An 18,092-nucleotide genomic window follows, 5' to 3' on the forward strand; every position below is an offset into this window, starting at 1 on the left:
TTTATGAGGCGTGCCTGGGTGCTCAGTTGGTTAAGCACCTGACTCTTGATCTTGGCTCAGGTCGTGGGTTTGTGGGTTCGAGCCCTGCGTAGGCCTCCGTGCTAATGGTGCAGAGCCTGTTTGGGATTCTGTCTCTCCTCTCTGCCCCTCACCTGCTTGTGCTCTATCTCAAAATAAATAAACTTTAAAAAAGAAAACAGAAAAATCCTTACAAGACAAGTGAAAACACACTAAGGCAGTGAAAAGATAACATGGAATATGAGTATAGAAGATGGAGAAAACTTTGTATAGCCCTTTTTCTTACAAGCCTTCTAAAGTCCTATTTCTGAGGGGAGCTCAAGTGATGTCTAGATAAGTACCTTGATGACCTTAATGTGGCAAGAGAATCTAGATACTGAAGAAAAAGATTAACATACATCATGACCATTTTGAGCTACAGTTTCGACTGCATCTGGTTGGACAATAGGAAGTCATTGAAGAGTTTTGAGGAAGGACATGCCAAAGAGCATTCTGGTGTAAATCCTGGCAGTGATGTGTAAGGAGGTTGGCATAGGAGATTGGAAGCATAGAGAGCAACCAAGAGTGAAAATGGGACCCTGACTTCAAGGTCAGCTGTAGGAATGGAAAGGAAGAAGTTTTGAGAGCTACCATAAAAAGTCAGAAAATGTCTTGATTAGAACAGAAATATGAGGGGCTCCTGGGTGGCTCAGTCAGTTGAGTGTCCAGCTTCAGCTAAGGTCATGATCTCGTGGTTAGTGAGTTTGAGCCCCACATAGGGCTCTGTGCTGACAGCTCAGAGCCTGGAGCCTGCTTCAGATTCTGTGTCTCCCTCTCTCTCTGCCCCTTGCCTGCTCATGTCTGTCTCTCAAAAATAAATAAACATTAAAGAAAAAAAAAAAGTGAGGGAGAGTCAAGGGTAACACCCAGGCAGTGATTTCCAGATAGCCTAACATAAGAATTCCCATGGGAGCTTGTTTCAAATGTGGATTCTAGGTCTCCTCTCTTTAAAAAAAGGGGAGGGGGAATTCTGATTCCGCAAGAATGGAATCTGGAATCTATCTTTAAAAGACACACAAGAGGATTTGGAGGAAAGCTGGCTCTATCCTCAAGAAACGCTCATAAATTTTTGTTTTGATTTAGGGTTTTTTTAATTTTATTTTTGTAAATTCTGTTTTATTATGGTGGTAACACAACATAAGGTCTATTCTCAACAGATTTTTAAGAATACAATTCATTATCATTGACTATAGGTACAGTCATACACATCTATAGGGCTTATTCATCTTGCTTAACTGAAACTTCATGCTCTTTGATTAGTAACTCCCCATTTCCTTCTCTTCCCTGCTCTTGGCAACCATCATTCTACTCTTTGATTCTATGAATTTGACTATTTTCAGTTAACTAATAGAATTATTTGGTATTTGACTTTCTGCGACTGGCTTATGTGACTTAATATCCTCATGATTGGTTCATATTATCACATATTGCAGAATTTCCTTTTTAAAAGCTGAATGGCTTTCCATTGTGTATATATACCACATTTTCATTATCAGTTCATCTGCCGATGAACATTTAGGTTATTTCCATGTCTTAGCTATTGTGAATACTGCTGCAGTGAACGTGGGAGTACTAATGTTGCCAAGATCCTGATTTCAGGTTTTTTTTTTTATGTTATTTTTGAGAGAGAGAGAACGCGAGCAGGAGAGGGGCAGAGAGAGAGGGAGACATAGAATCCAAAGCAGTCTCTGTGCTGATCGCTCAGAGCCTGACGCAGGGCTCAAACTCACAAACCGTGAGATCATGACCTGAGCCGAAGTCTGACGCTTAACCGACTGAGCCACCCAGGCACCCCTGATTTTAGTTCTTTTGATAAATACCCAGAAGTGGGATTGTTGGATCATATGGTAGTTCTATTTTTAATTTTTTGAGTAACCTCCATATTCTTTCGCATAGCAGCTGCATCATGTTGCGTTCCCCCTGTGTACTACTGTTCCAGTTTCTCCACATCTTCACTAACACCTTTAGTATTTTGTTGTGTTTGGGGTTTTTTTTGGGGGGGGGGGGATAGTTTTTGGTAATAGCCATCCTGACAGGTGTGAAGTGTCTCATTGTGGTTTTGATTTGCGTTTCCCTGATGGTTAGTGGTGTTGAGCATTTTTCCATATACCTGTTGGCTACTTGTGTTCTTCTTTGGAGAAATGTCTATTCAAGTCTTTAGCCCCCTTTTAAAATCAGGTTATTAGTTGTTTTTGCTATCGAGTTGCAGGACATTACTCCAAGTTTTCAAATCCCAGAGACTGAGAAGACCCTCCATCTGTAGAAGTGAAAAGGTCAGGATAAAGTGGCCAATTGAGGAAATAAATATGGTGCATCATATTATTCTGGCTTTCAGTTTGGGGAGAGAGGAATGGCATTTCCATCTCACCACCTTTCCTTCCAAGCAGGCAGAGGATGTAGGTGGAGTGGCAAAGAAGGAGATGTAGCCATTTTGGATCTTAAGGATTTATTTCCTTTTTATTTTTCATCAAGATTTTTCATTTCATTTTTCACATCAACAGAGTTGGGTTTAGGGTGTCCCAGGAGAGCAGGAGAGATGGATGGGTCCCTCCAGGGGGTAGAAGGGACAAGGCTGCGTCCAGCAAATGAAGGGTGAGGAAAGGGGGTACACACTCATACACTGGGCACTGGAGAAGGCAGTCCTTTGAGCACAGACACCAAAGAGTTAAACAGTCCCCACCTGGGTCAGTGTTACAAAATGTGGGGGAGTGACTATAGGGTGGGGGCACCAGACGCAGAATGAGGAAGATGAATTTGGATTTTTCGTTGTTGTTTTCACTTTTTTTCCTTTTCACTTTTTTTTTTTTTTTTTTTTTAACGTTTTACAAACAGCTAAAAACTACAACACATCACAGCTACAGTGGAGGGCAGGAGGGCACCAAAGAAAGCAGCCACACAGAGTGGGGTGGGGCAAGGGCAGCTTAACCTACAGGGGGTATCTTGTAGAAAGGGTGAGACAGGGAAACTGAGGCTTCTGGTCCCACATTAGGGGTCCCTGGCTTATTGTCTAACCTTCTTCCCCCTTCAGAGGAGTCCCTGGGAGGGCCCCTGCCTCCTGCCCCTGCCCCAGCTCCTTGTGCTTTTTGATCTGCTGGTTTGACCATATGCCTGGTTTCTTTCCCTCCCCTGCTACCCTGCGTGTGAGGGGACAGGTTGGGGGTGGGAGGGCAGCTGTGCTGTCCCTGTCTGTGCTATAGTGGGTGGAGCCTCTCACTCCAGAGGCCTGTGCTTCTTGAGGGAGGGGAGGATTTGGACCTTGTCAGGTGCCCTCAGGTCTCTCTAGACTGTGGGACTCTTATCCTAGCCTGGCCTGGGGCACCTCCCTCCCAGGCCTGGCACAAAAATAAGATTAGGGGAGGTACTGTGGGAGGCAGAGTAGTGTGTGTGTCCACTGAGATTATCCTTGGCTGTATCTTAGGACAGTATGGTGACACCCCGCCCCACGGCACATACACACACGTACATAAGTGTTACACATGCATTCACACACACAGTCCTGCTGAGCTGCCTCAGAACTCAATATATAAATAAATAAGAATCAGAAAGCTAATTTGATAAAATTCAGGCTTCTTACTTATAGCCCAAATTGAGGGGAAAGTGGAGGCCAGGGGGCTGAGGTTTATTGCTACTCCCCCAGCATCCAACAGGTGTGAGAGGGCACCTGCGGCCTTTCTGACTCTTAAGTTCTTTTGGTCCATGGACTACACCAAGCCCCAGCTCCCAGCATAACCACATGCCCATGGTTTCACCAGGGCCTAGGCAGAGGGAATGAGGGAGAGGGCAGGAAGCCTGTGCTGGAGCCCCTGGAGCCAGGAAGAGCTAGGGCCCCTCACTAACACTGGGGGAGAAGGGTGTGCACGTCAAGGGGTGGGGAGTAGAGCTGCATCCCAAAACTGGGATGAAGGAGCCTTCCCTGTATCCCTGCCCACGGGGTCACACACATGCATACGCACACACACATGGCTAAGACACTGAACACAGGGGCGTGGGGAGTGGGGGCTCTGGGGCCAGGATGGCAGGGCAGGGAGGGAAAAGGAGGAGCTGTTGGTCTCACAGTGTGCCTGCCACCCTCAAAGGCCCTGAGGCCCTCTCACTGCAGCACCTGCCCGCGGGTCTCAGGCAGCTTCAGGGCCAGAGAACTACCGAGGGCAAGGGCAGCTGAGGCAAACAGGATGGGGGCAGCCTTGGTGATTCCCACAAAGGATGTGAAGATGCTGATCCCCAGCACAGCTGCCAGCTTACAGAGGGCATTCAGGAAGCCGAAGGCTGTGGTCCTGCTCAGGAGACCCCCAGTGCAGTGCAAAGGGGAGACAAAGGAAGAGGCATAGGAGGGTTTGCAGGGGACAGGTGAGTAGGTGGGAAAGTGAAGGAGAGATGGCAGGCAGTGTGCAAAAGGGAGATGAAGGATGGAAAGATCAGAGAGGTGAGGCATGTACATCAGGGAATACAGATTGGGAGGCAAAGGGAAAAGAAGACCAAAAAATTAGGTTAATAGTTCAGGCTGCAAGGAGTGAATACAAAAGCTACCAGCTCTTAGAGCAGAAACTCAATGGGAAAGTATATCCTGTTAACCCTACGGATGATTTCCCATTCAGCCGCCTCCTCACCCCACTTTCCCGCCGCCGTGTAGACCCTAAACCGGCTGCCCTGCCCCCACGACACTCCAACTACCTCTTGTCCGAGGGGTAGAGTTCAACAGTCAACACGTCCAGCGCGTTCCAGGATGCAATGCTGACCCCCCCAAAAAGGCAGAGCAGAGCGATCATGGCTGACTCGCTGTTCCCAAAAGACAGGAAGAAGCAGGAGACACAGGACATCACGCTGGAGCCAGCTAGAGCCAGGAAATGAGGGAGTGGCATGAACCTGGCCAAGTGATGCTCATCCACAACCAACCCTGTGCCCTCAAACTAGGTTTGAGGGAAGCCCAAGATGAGATCTTTTTCCCAGAGTACTCAAAAGGAAGGCGCTTCACCCATCCCCATCCTTCCTTATAATTATATTTTTATTGATAATATCAGTAACAACCATCTCTTCAATGACAGCTATGGGTCAAGCAGCTTGATGCTTTATATGCATTGATCTAATACATCAACCCAATGGGGTAGGTACTATCATCACCCCCGTTTTGCAGATGTCACAGCTGGGCTCATAAAGTAACTTGGCCAAGGTTAAGTGGTGGAGCTGAGATTCAACACCCATAACCTCAAAGCCGGTGCACTTGCTAATCTGTCTACCTCCTTTTTCCCCAGAGGAACTTCCAGGTCAGGCCCCACCCCATCTTGTAGCCAAGACCTAAGCAGAAGACACGAGAGCAAGAACCTTCTCTAGCTAAGCTATTCCTTCAGAATAAGGTAAGAAGCCTGTTGACAGCCTCACCCTGCTCCCCAGCCCCCTTATCAGTTCTGACACACCCACCCCCTTACCAAGCATTCGGAGCCTGCCAATCTTGTCCATGAGCAGGGCAGACACGATATTCCCAGGAAGTACAGCCAGCGTCCCCAGGAAACTGACAAAGTACACCATGTAGGCGCCTTCACCAGTCCCTGTCACGTCTAGTGGGCAGCCCTCCTTGTTGTGCAGGAACGTGCTGTTCACCAGACGGCTGTTCACGAACTTGTACTCAAACAGGTCTGCGGGCAAAAACCAAGACAGGAAGGCAGTCACGGCAAATGTGAGAGGGAGGGGGAAGCTGCTACTGCTTATGGCTCAGGACTCTGCCTTTGTGGGGTTAGTTGTGGGGGCGGGGGGGGGGGGGATGGGGCTCTCAAAACTGCTCAGGGCCTTCATTGTAAAACATCAAATAATATCACCATAGGAACTAGAAATCTTTACAGCAGAAAATGACCATAGTCTATGAAATGAAACAGTGGGACTGGCTGTTTCCAAGTTTTCTCGTTAATAATCTTTGCTTCTTATTCATTCTTTTGGTCTGCCCTAGCTGACTATAAGCAGTAGCAGTGCCATGGGTTTAGGAAAAATTACCAAGCAAAATATTAAAAATCATTAAAAGCCCTTTCCATTATTTTTCCCTGCAAGTTGGGAAAAACTCACCCAGTGCTCCATTAGGGGTGGGAACCTCAGTCTAGCTGGCAAAGTAGCATTTCATGTGCATGTAGTTTGAGAATCACTGTTTTAAAAAACCGGACTTATGTAATGATTCGCAACCTTTTACCCAGAAAATATTCCTTTTTTTTGTTGTTGTTTTTCCCCTGAAGGCCCTGTTTGAATGAGTTTTGCCCACTTCAAAAGTACGCTGATAACAATGCAGATTTGCTTTAATTCCAGCTCAAAGGTAAAGAAACTTGATGTTTTTGCCAGATATTCTTAAAACTATTACAGAAAAATGTTCAGTGTCCGTTCAGTTTTTAGAATTATTGGTGGTAGATAATAGGCCCCCACACCACCTTCCTACAGGGCCCCAGAGAGCTCAGTTTGTGAACCCTGAACTAGGGAGTGAGGAACGTTCCTTCTCCCCTCTTCAAGGTCCACTCAACCCTTTGGTCCGACAAGCACCAGCCAAGGCATCTTACCAGTATTATAGAACACAGTGTTGATGAATGTGCAGTTGCGGAAAAATGTGTTGCTCGAAGTGACATCCTCAAAATAACACTCCTCAAATAGGGAATCCTCAAAGGACACTGACTTCAGACGTAGCCCAATGAACCTGTAAGGCCAGGATGATGAGAAACACTTCCCCCTTACCCTCATACCCTCCTCCAAGACTCACTCCCTTGGAATTGAGGAGAAACCACAAGTATTTACTCCCAAAGACCCTGTCTCCAAACTCCCAGACCCGTGCAAGAGACAAGGGGTAGAAGGAACAGGGAAGAAGTGAAATGTAAGCGTCCCCACATACTTGTCATTGAAGTACTGTCCCCCTCTGTGGATCTGATTCTCCAGAGTGAAGTTAAAGGTCACATGCTCTACATGCTCCCCAGAGAACAGTTTGGTGCGGGCTTCGTAGTCCACCGCCTGGAGGTGGCGGATCATGTCAGGAAACCAGACAGTCAGGCCATAGTAGCTGAAGAGTCAAGCGCGATGGAATCAGATGGGCTCACGATTAGAACCAGAGGGTCCAGAATGAGGGGGTGGAGAGTCAGGACCTTGCTTGCCTCTCCAGTCTCATCCCTCAGCACTCCTTCCTTCATTGCTGTTGGTCTCAGGGACTTCAGGTTCTTCTGCCCACCCACTGTACTCTCATCTCCCAGCCATTTGCTCCTCCATTGGCCTAACAGTCTCCCTGCCACCACCCCACCCCAGACTGTCTAACCTCCGTTCATCCCTCAGGACTTAGATCCCCACTGCCCCCACACACCTCCTCACCTGAATGACATGGTGAACCACACACCCATCATCATCAGAGTGATGCGTCGATATTCTGGACCAAAACAGGAGAGGAAATTCCCCCAAACCTAGGTGGAACAAAACAAAGTCAGATAGCAGCTGTACTGACTTCTAACACTCCCACCCCGGATCCCCCACTTTCTCCCGTCCCCCTTCCCTTCAGTTCACCCCACAAACAGGCCTTTGTCTCCGCCTCTCCCACTCCCTTCCCTCTCTTCACCACACCGTCCTTCATTACCTGCCCTCCCAGGCTCAGGGCCCGGACCCCCCAGCGCTGGTACCAGGTCCCTGTGTCTGACTGGATTTCAATCAACTCATCCTCCTGATGAATTGTCTTAATGTGAGTTACCTGGGGTCAAGAGAAGCGGTTAGCAGTCACATAGTCTATTTCCCAACCCCATCCAGGGGCTTCAGTTTCAAAACAGTAGCAAAATGGCAGCAGGGGGTGGACGCGATACTCTGAGAGAGGACATTGAGGGAGAATGTGGTGGGAAATGTCTAGGGAAGCATGGGGTGGTATCCAGAGAGGGGCTGGGTGGGGCTGGGGCTTGAGGGCCTTGGAGGTTGAGGGGAGGGGCTTTGGCTTACTGAGAAGACTCGCTCAGGATGTCCCTTGGCTCGCATGTTGGTGTCATGAACCTGCTTCAGCACCATCCAGGCCTCATCATGCTTCCCATTCTAGAGCCACAGACACAATTCCCACCTCCAGGTTAGCTCCTCCCTGACCCAGGGTAATAGACCCCCTTCCTCGAGTGTGGCTTCTGTAGTCACAGGACACAAAAAGTCTCCCACCCCTACCTCTGACCTGTGGGTGTGTACATCACCCACAATTAAAGAGCCCCAAGCAGGGGTATAGCAAAATGTAATAAGACTTGAGCAAGCATAGGGGGAGTCCAGGAGACAGCTACAACTACAGGTCCTAGGGATCCCCTGGAACAATGGAAAGAGAAAACTGAAGACAAGGGAATTGCTGGCAAGGGGCAGGGAGGTTGTCAGAGGAGGGACAGCATCCTAAGCTTCTGGACCAAGATCTACTTGGAGGGGGAAGAAGCACAGGGTGGGAACTTCTCTTGAGTGATAAAGTCAGGGGCAGAGCGCCCACCTGCAACATCTTAAACCACCCATGGTTGGGCAGGTACCCTGGTTTCTCCACCCACAGAGCCCCTCTGGAGATACAATGTAAGAAAAAGGAAGCAAGATAAAGTCCCCAGGAGTATGGGCCCTGTGAGGGTCCCACAAACCAAACCCACCGTGAGTGTTTGAGCACAGAGCCCCCTGCTGCCCCTCCCCCAGCCTAGCCCTGGCCCCGTTCACCTCCAGGAAGAAGCGGGGGCTCTCAGGCTGTGTGGTCAGAGCTCCGATGGCAAACACAGAAGGGAAGGCGCAGACGAGGACAAAAACCCTCCAGCTGTGGAACTGGTAAGCGGACCCCATCTGAAAGCTCCACCCTGGCAGGGACAGTCACAGCATCAGAAAGGCCAGAGGCTGGGGGCTCCCACCACAGGGCACACAGGAGAAGAGGGAGAGAGGCTGGGATGCATTCCCCAGGGACTGCCTACCGTAGTGGGGGATGATGGCCCAGGCCATAGCAGCTGCATACACTCCACCAATCATCCAAAACATGCAGAGCCAGCTCAAATGCTCCCCACGTTTCTCCTGGGCCAGAAACTCCGAGAAATAAGAGAAGACAATGGGGATGGACCCTCCAATCCTGGGGAGCATTGTGAGAATTCAGCATTAGAAAATGGCCCTATTTCCGATCCCCTGCCCCAGTGCTCTGGATCCCCAAGTGCCTTTCATCTTCCACACCTTGTTAAAGAGACTTCTCACACAGTGCCCTATACACTCCCTCACCACCAGCTGTTACGCACCCATCCTCAGGACCCTGGGGAACAGGCAGGGAGGTCTGAGGGGAAGGGAAGGAACAAACATTGAACCTTGAAGATGGCTACTGAGTTGCAAGAGACAGAAGATGATTACAGAAAAGAGGGAAAATCCCCACAGGAAAAAGCTAGGCAAAGAGGAGTCCGAGGGCAGGGATGCAGGAGCAGGCCGGAAAAGAGCTTGCAGACAGGGCAAAGAATGCACGCAGACGGCTCAGGGAGTATGGAAGTGTGGTGGGTCAACGCGTCACATTTCTGGCAGCTGTGGGTGTTAACAGAAAGGTCTGCTGTCAAATGCAGGAAAGATGGAGACTCGGAAGGGGATAACTCCGGGGTTCACAGGCACCCAGGGGTACAGCTGAGACCCACCAGGCCTCTCGTCATGGAGCCAGGCTCAGAATGGAACTGGAGGGTGGGGTGGAGGACTCAGGAGTGGACGAGACATGGAATGGTGCTCTGGGCAGGCGGTAGGTGGGTCCAGGACAGGGGGAAGCTGGCCTAAAGACGGTAGGAGAAAGGAGTTCATTCATTCAATTCATACATATTTGAGATGCATCTGGTGTGCCTGGCACTGTGCTGGGTTCTAGAAACATAACGGCGACAAAGGCACAGTCCTCCCTCAGGACTGCCTCCAGGGGCTTAGGAGGTGGCCACTCACCCAACCCCAGAAAGGAGGCGGCAGAAGAGGAAAGTGCCATAACCCTGGACGAAAGATGAGAAAAAGGCGAAGACGCTGTTGACTGAGAGCGAGATGAGCAGACATTGCCTCCGACCCAGCCGATCAGCCAGACCTCCCCAGAGAAAGGCTCCCACCATCATGCCCAGGTAGACTATAAGGCCTGCAGGGAGGGAAACAGAGACAGCAGAGGTATGAGCAGACGCACCTCAGTTTGCTCACTTTTTGAGCATTAAATGAGCTAGAGCTGCAGCAGAACGGATTGAGGAGCTGGAAGACTTCTAGGATAGGTAAGTCTACCCAGAGATGAGAGCAAGTGAGAGTTCTGTCTTTGCTCACGGAATGTCATCTCTGCAGACCAGAGATTCAAAGGCAGGAATGCAGACATGGGAGACCCCCAGAATTCTTTCTCTCCCTCCTGCTCTCTCTTGCTTGCTCTCATCTCTCATTGTCTGTCTGTCTCTCTGTCTCTGTCTCTCTCACACACACACAACACACCCCCATCTCTGGCTTGCCTAGAAGGAGTAATGGATCTACCCAAATTCCCAGACCTTCCCAGGGTCCCCTCTCCCTCCCTGCCTTGACGTCCTGAAAGCAGCAGGAGAGATCTCCTGTGTCCCTAGGAAAGCACCTCCATTTCTTCAGTCCCCCCTACAAAATCCCCCCCGCAGAACCCGTGCTTTACTCCCCCAGCTCCAATGCTTCTGGTCCTAAAACTCTCCTGTTCCTTATTTCCTTCCTACATTCAGAGTTGGAATAACTTTAAAAATCAATCTACTCCAAACTCTGCATTTTACCCATGCTTCAGCCAAGCCCCAAGGAATGGGGATCTCCCCAACATCTCATGGCAACTTGGGAGCAGTGCAAGACCAAGAGACCTTTTGTGGGTGAGTCCAGGCGGTTTCCTCCCCCAGGGTCTACATCAGGAAGAGCCATTAGAGACCACTCACTGGCCCTTGAACACTCCCAAGGCTTGCCAAGAGCAAGCATGGCCAATTTCTCTGGCTGAAGGCAGACCTGGGCTTCTTCCCCGATCCCCACCCTACTAAACTGACTCCTCATTTAAACTAGGGAGTTTGGACACTGACTTCTTGTTTCCCTGATCAGGGAAAAGGAACAAGATGACAGAAGGGAAGTCTCTGAAGAAACACCCAACAGGGGCCCATCCCACCATGGCCACCTCCTGCAGAACTAACTAAGCAGACCACCACCCAGCCACTGCCCCAAGCCCCAGCCCAGCTGCCCTTCCCCAAGCCTCTCTTGCACAAACAACCTCACTGTGACCCAACCCCAAGAGGAGGGTTTGTGAGGGATGAGCATGCAGAGGAACTCCATGCCCTCTGGGGACATCTTGGGATCGGGGTCCTAGGGAGCGGTAAGGACAGGGGTTCTCAGGAGCAGAGGTTTTTCTAGAGTTTGGGGCAGGACAGGGCTGGAGGGCCCCCAGTGTGTCTTACCTAGCATGCCTTTGTTGGAGTCCGACAGGCACATGTCTTTCTCGGCGCTAGGCAGCACAAAGCCCACCACAAAGACCTCGACACCATCAGCCATCAGTGCCAGACCAAGCACGAAATAGAGTGTCCACTGGAAGCGGCCATGGCCACACTCCCGTAGGATGGCTTCATACTGCTGAGCCAGTTCTTCCCGTTCTTTCCGCCGCTGTGCCTCCCCCCGGCCACCAGGGGGGCCCTCCCCATCGCCCAAGCCCCCCCTTACTCCAGCCAGGGGAGCCCCATCAGCCATCCGCTCGCCTTTGCCCCCAGACTCTGCCCTGGGGATGCCCTGATATTCCCCCTCGTAGATCTCGTCATCCTCGTCGTGGCCTTCAGTAGCATCACTAGATGCACCACCTTCTTCCTCATCCTGGGCCCCTTCCCCACGGTAATAGCCATCAGCAGGGGCAGGGTAGTCATCATCATCCTCCTCCTCCTCAAAGCGGGAGTAGGATCTGCGGGAATATTCGTCCTGGACTCTGTCCAGGCCCTTTACCACCTTCTTGGCCGCATGCTTCTTGACTTCCTTGGCAATGTCTTTGGCCCCACGGATGAAAGCTGCCCGGTCTCTGAAGCCTTCTTCCATGATGGGTCTTTGGGAATGCTTCACTAGACTCCTCCACTCCCTGCTCAAGGACTTGTGAAGTCAGAAAGATTCCTTCCCCCAGTTACTCAGATGAAGTGGATTCAAGTATCTCTGGGCACAGAATAGGAGCAAATAGGACCTGGCCAGTGAGTGTGTAGGAAGGGAAAGGAGGGAGAGGAGTTCTGGCCAGTTCAGTTGGATACATGGGGAAGGGAAAAGGGGAACAGCAGAATGGGAAGGGGAGGGGGAGCTAGGTTGTGCAAGCTAAATGGGGAGCCAGGATAACTCAGGAAAGGCCGCCTACTTCTCTTCAAGAAGCCTCTTGAGATCTAGAAAATATAAGGGGGGGGGGGGGGAAGGAGGTGGTGAGGCCTAAAATGGTAAAGAAAGCCAATACAGAGCCCCAACCAAGACCATGTGATACGGATGGTCTCCTTGCTTCAAGCCTGCACACAGTTAAAAAGGGATGCCTACCTGGGCCAGCTGTGGATCATTCAGTATAAATCCCCTCACTTTGACCTTGGAGATCAGGCCTATGAGATATGCTCCAGAGTCACGGTCACCTATCTAGAGCCCTCCTTCTGATCCCCTGCCCCACATCAAGATCAGACCCCTTGCTTTACCACCAAACTGCAAAGAACAAAACAGGAAATATGAGAAACCATAATTCTCTGTTTTAGTCTGGTCTGGCTTGCTTACTGGGGGAAGAGCTGGGGGGAGAATGTGTAAAAGGAGAATCAAGTCCTCCAGCCTGTGACTTCAATCCACTGATGGCATCTCAAATGGGGCTCTCGGGGTCCTCCCCTCAGGTTCCCACAAGGAACGGTTTTCTCAGTGGGTGAAAATTCCCTTCCAGGGTCCGACAGACTTGGGTTTGACTTCTTGCTTCAGCACTTACTAGCTAAGTGACCTCGGCCATCTCCCCATACAGCCAGGCCTCAGTTTCCTCTTATTTAAGAAGGGGAAAGTAAGGATTAAATGACATAATGTGTATAACTCCTTACCATAGTACCTAGCACATAAAAAGCGATTAAGAAATGTTGGTTATTGCTCTTTGTGATGATAATAATACAGTGCGATCCCCTCTACTCCCTCACAAGACCCCAGAACAAAAGCCACGTCTGGATGCTTATGAGGATAAGGAGCAGAAAGGGATACTGGCAAGAGAAAGCTGGTTCAGTGCAAAGCACATGACAGTTAGGTGATCTAAGTTAAAATCCCAGCTCTGTCACTTACTTGCTAACTGCTCTTGGGCAAATTATTTAATTTCCCTCAACCTCAGTGTCCTTATATTTAAACTGGGGGTAATAATCTTTAGTTTTCTGAGTCCACAAGAGAATCCAACCTCACAGTAGATATTCTATAAATTAGTTTCCTTCCTTCCTATTAGACTGAAAAAAATGTGGAAGAAACAGGAAGCAACAAGGGAAGAGTAGGGGTCATACTTGGATGCTGTTGTCCAGTATCCTCCCAAAACAGAGTCCCAAGACCTCTCTGTGTTCAAATTAGTTCCAGCAGATGGGCCCACATTGTCTCCCTCCAGACAAAGAAGGGAAGACTCAAAAAAAGGGAAACCTGGAACCTGAGGTCATGGAGAAGAAGTGATGTCTGGCTCCTGCCACCTTCCTTCAGGACATCATCCATGAGCCCCTTCCCTGGTGGGGGCAGGAACAGAAATGGCTGATCAAATACATACTTTTTCAGCATTGGGGGCTAAGGTCTATAGCTACACCTCCTTTCTCCAGGGCCTTCTTTCCTAATCCCCCTTAATCCTTTCTGCTCCTCCTCCAGGAGTCAAGGAAAAAGGAGTCCACAAATACCGCACTGCGTAGGAGGCCAGTATAGAATGAAGGGGGCCTTGGGCCTCCCCCCCAAAAAAGACATCCTCCAGAGGGAAACATAGGAGAACACCCCCCACCCCTTCATTCAGAGAAGCAGAAGAAGTAGGACTAGATTCTGATCAGAGATCATTCCCCTAAAAATATCCTGCCTCCTGTTCCCACCCATCCAGGGCCTTCATTAAATGTCACACGCACACACGGTAGCCCTGGTAGAAGGGGATAAGTAATGCTACGTGGCTCAGAGAGAAGCACTGGCAAGCATAGCCTTAGCCCCTCAGGCCAAATGTAAGCAGTAGACCACAATGACCAAAACCAGTGACCCCTGTGTCACCTTCTTTTCTTTATGGTTCAAGGCCCAAACCCACCCCCATGCAAGAGAGGAAAGTGGAATCCCCCCACTGAATGGCCATTTGCTTTCCTCTCCTTTCCTTCCCACCTAGGATCTCCCCCCCCCTCCCCCCGGCTCCCCAAACCCTGAAGGAGACAAATAGACCCATCAGGAACCACATCCTGTGTTTATCAACACTGTTTACCCCTGAGAGGTGCATGGAGGGTAGATAAGGCTCCCAGAGCCACAGCAGGATAGGATGTCTCAACAGCCAGCTCCCCCAGGGCCAATGAGCCAGGAGGTCAGAAGGGAGAGAAAGAAGACAAATTCTTTCAGTTGGTGAGGAAGTGGTGCTATTTTTAGCCCCCAAAGCAGCACAGGGTGGCTAAGCCTGTGGGAGAGAGATGGGGCTTGGAGAGGTGGAGGTTATGGGAGACAAGACTCCGGGTTACACGGCCCTTTAAGGTTGGCCGGCTCCACCTGACCGGAAAAATGTGCCCGGGAGATTTTCCTGCAGAAGGGGGGGAGGGGCTCCTGAGCAGATGCTTCCCTTCAGGAGGACTCACTCTGCCCTGGATTATAGGAGGGTCCAGAAGCCCCCACCCCCAATCAAAGTCCCTGACTTTGGGGGTCACCCGGATTCCCCAACCCTCCCTAGCCCAGGTGGCAAGGTCATTAAGAAGCAGTCACTTGTCAAAACAACCACGGAGAGGGGGGAGGGTACAAGGAAGCGGGGTGTGCTGGAGCACCGCTCCCTGTGACAGCTGGGTGACTGAGCCTCAGCCCCCCACCCAGGACGCCCAAGGCTGCACCTCCCCTCCCTACATCCTACCGCAAGGGTTAGGAAGATGGAGCATTCACAGTTCGGACGGGGAAAAAGGTGTCAGCTGAAAATGCACACAACAGAGGAACACAGGGGCAGGGAGACAGGGAGAGACCTCCACAAGCAAAGGCAAGAGACCGCCCCTACCAGCATTTGCCACGACAGCCCCCAGCATCCCCCACCCCGTCTCGCCTCTGCTCTGGCATAACAGAGGAGCCCCTAGAATTGACTGAATCCATTCTCGGAGTGTCTTCCCCCGCTTAGTCCTGCCTCTGGGCAGGTGCCCATCATCACTCAACACCCCTTCCCCCCACCCAGGAGCAACTGCCCAAGTCCCCCCCCACCCCCCCGCCCCGCTACGCGTGCCCCCGACCTTGGTCGTTTACCATCTCCCTACCCAGCATTTCCATTCTTCCTTTCCCTTCCCTCCCTCCTTCACCTGCCCTTCCTCCACTGCCCCCCACCCCCGCCCAAGTGCAGGGGAGCAGACTGAGGCAGCATCCATTCTCTGGCCCCAGCCAAGGTCACTTATGGCGGGGGTGGGGGGCGTGCAAGGTGAGGAGGGCATTGGACTTCGAGGGAACCCTACCTCACCTAAATCCTCCTCCCCCACAAACCTGTCAATATCTGAGAGCGTACTAGGGACTTGGCTAAGGTAGAGAAAAACACCCTTATTCCATATAGATAGATAGGTAGATAGATAGATAGATAGATAGATAGATAGATAGATAGATATTCTGATCAGCACAGCAACTTAATTAAATGTCCTTTCAAACCACCACCGGCCCCCTCACCCCTAAAGCAGAGACGGTCACCCTCCCCACAAGCAAAGCATCGGAGGATAAAATGGCTGCAAGGCAAGGCAAGGATGCTTCTGCCCCGGGCGGGGTGGAGGTAAGAGACTTGAGAGAGGGGTCTCACCTGGGCTGGGTGCCCCCGGGTAAGGCAGTCCCGGGTGAGGGCGGGGGTCCCGGCCGCGGGGCTGGCGGCAGCGTCGACTGCTCCGGGTACCAGGGGAAGCGGCAATGCAGACCTGCCTCCCCCCACACACTCCCCACGCTCCGGCCCCGCCTCCGCCCGCCTCCTCCCTCCCCCCAACCCCCCAGCGCCACCGAGCACCGGGAGAGACCATTGTTGGGGGGGTGGGGAGCGGCAGAAGAAAAGAGGATGGGGAGGGCCTCAGGGCACCGGGGAGCAACGATGAAGCAGCAGAGGGGACTGTCACAGGCACAGCTGGAGATAACACACACAGCCCTTCCCAGCCCGTTCCGAATAAAAGATGAAAGGAACTAAGGCAAGAATACTGTCGGGGAGACAAGTGGGAAGGCAGAAAGGGAGGTGGGGAACGAGGCAGACCCTTTCTCAGCGCCCCATCCCTAGTAGGGCAGGACTCACAAATTTGAGGGCTTCTCTGCCTCCAAAGCACCCTCCTTTTTTCCCTTTCTCCTCTACTCCCAGCCAAACCTCTTTCCCACAGCCCTCTTCCGGATCCAGAGTGCTCAGAATCCGAGTTTACCTGGCCATTTTAGAGAACGCCGGAATAACAAAGTTTTTAATCCTGAACTGTCAAGAGGTGAGACTCCTGGATCCCTGCCATCTTTTTCCAGAACCAGAAACAGTCCTGGTTATTTACTGCCAGTGCAGACCTCCCATCCTCCATTCAGTTGGTAGCAGCAGAGGTGAGTGGGGGACGAAGCTGAGCGGGATTTACAGGCCTTACCTTCTATTAATTTGCTCCAATGACTCAAAGAGGGACTCCCTCCCTCAATGCTCTATCCAATTTCTTTTACTACACACACACACACAAACACACACACACACACAAACACACACACCTGCTTCTGGGGCAGGAAGGATTGAACTAGTTTCAGTTCTTTGCTTTGCCCCTGTACCAACAACCTGGGCTCAGAGATCCAAGACATCCCGCTAGGTGATTGACCCTGCTTCAGAGGTGAGGGGAGCTGGGTGGTTTGGGGATATACATACTGAATGTGTCTCCCTATTCTAGGTAAGGGCTTAGGGTACTCTGGACAGTGCACTGACCTGGGTTCTCACTTCCATAAGCTGTGGGCTCAAGTTCTCTGCCTCTCTGAACCTCAGTTTTCTCATCTGGAAAGTGCCAGGCTTGCACTAGAGGCTGTATCAGCTCCCTTTCGGATTTAATAGTGTGTGATTCTACTTTGATAAAAATGGAGGCTTCAGAATGCTGGAATATGTTACATGAAGAGGGCTGGCGGGCCGCATCCCAAGAGAGCTCGCAGGTGGCGTTTGCAGTGTTGAATTTACCACTAACTTTTAGACTTGTTTCAGTCTAAAAACAAGAAACCAGTTCAAAAGGCGAAGTGTTGATTTCATATCACAGAATTGCAATTCAGGGCACATAGTTTAGGTTGAAACCCAAATAGTGTCCCAATTACAGGAAGTGGGCTCAGGGTTTTTATTGAGGAAAAAGAGGAAGATTAGGTAAGTTTTTTAAAAAGAGGTTCATCGGTGCTGATGAGCTGGGCTAGATTTGTACTTCCTTGACTGGTCAGGGGAAGTGGTGACCAGGCAAAAGTTCACTTTTTTCAGTTTTTTCAAAGAAGATTTTCTCATTCTCGTGGACATCTTGGAATATTGGCAATTCAGCCCAGGTTCAAATGTTTAGAAAACAAGATGTGCAAGGAATTTCCTCTGAAATGGCTGTTCTGACTTAATTATTAAAAAAAAAAAAAAAAAAAAAAAAGGCTATACTTACGTCATTTCTCATAGGGATGTGGGCCTGGGTTTCACAGACTTCAAAACTACATCTTGGAAATACCTGTTTGTGCCAACGAAGTTTACAATTTACTGAAACATAAAGCCATAATACATACGTATTCATTTACCATGAGAAATCTTCCGTTGCTCAGACTCACGTCCAGTGCACTCTCTTCTTTAAGCCAAATCAGAATCAGAATGTCAACATATAGATGCACAATGACATAACCGAACAGGAATATTTTTATCTTTAATGGCATCTGGCCATCCCCAGGAAGGAGCTGTGCCAATGGGTTCAGAAAACTCTTCTTGGCTACAGTTC

At 50.4% G+C, this 18,092-nt stretch overlaps 1 protein-coding gene across 5 annotated transcripts; it reads right to left on the reverse strand.

Annotated features, from left to right (window-relative positions):
- Window positions 1-2,268: 2,268 nt before the first annotated feature.
- On the reverse strand, window positions 2,269-16,680 carry SV2A (synaptic vesicle glycoprotein 2A). 5 transcript variants are annotated; one of them, XM_045478987.1, is made up of 13 exons: window positions 15,953-16,068; window positions 11,418-12,368; window positions 9,943-10,123; window positions 8,961-9,112; window positions 8,716-8,849; window positions 7,990-8,079; window positions 7,640-7,750; window positions 7,381-7,469; window positions 6,914-7,078; window positions 6,588-6,721; window positions 5,481-5,687; window positions 4,729-4,888; window positions 2,269-2,314 (listed from the first exon to the last, which is right to left on the reverse strand). In XM_045478987.1, exons 2-13 carry the CDS (start codon window positions 12,037-12,039, stop codon window positions 2,284-2,286), a joined length of 2,076 nt encoding a protein of 691 aa, XP_045334943.1. In that variant the 5' UTR covers window positions 12,040-12,368; window positions 15,953-16,068; the 3' UTR covers window positions 2,269-2,283. The 5 variants fall into 5 exon arrangements, with proteins under 5 accessions (XP_045334943.1, XP_045334940.1, XP_045334939.1 ...); XM_045478984.1 differs by lacking the exons at window positions 2,269-2,314; window positions 15,953-16,068 and adding exons at window positions 2,487-4,331; window positions 16,548-16,680; XM_045478983.1 differs by lacking the exon at window positions 2,269-2,314 and adding an exon at window positions 2,487-4,331.
- Window positions 16,681-18,092: the final 1,412 nt, after the last annotated feature.

The sequence above is a fragment of the Leopardus geoffroyi genome, chromosome C1 (genome assembly GCF_018350155.1).
Source record: "Leopardus geoffroyi isolate Oge1 chromosome C1, O.geoffroyi_Oge1_pat1.0, whole genome shotgun sequence".
Taxonomy (NCBI): Eukaryota; Metazoa; Chordata; class Mammalia; order Carnivora; family Felidae; genus Leopardus; species Leopardus geoffroyi.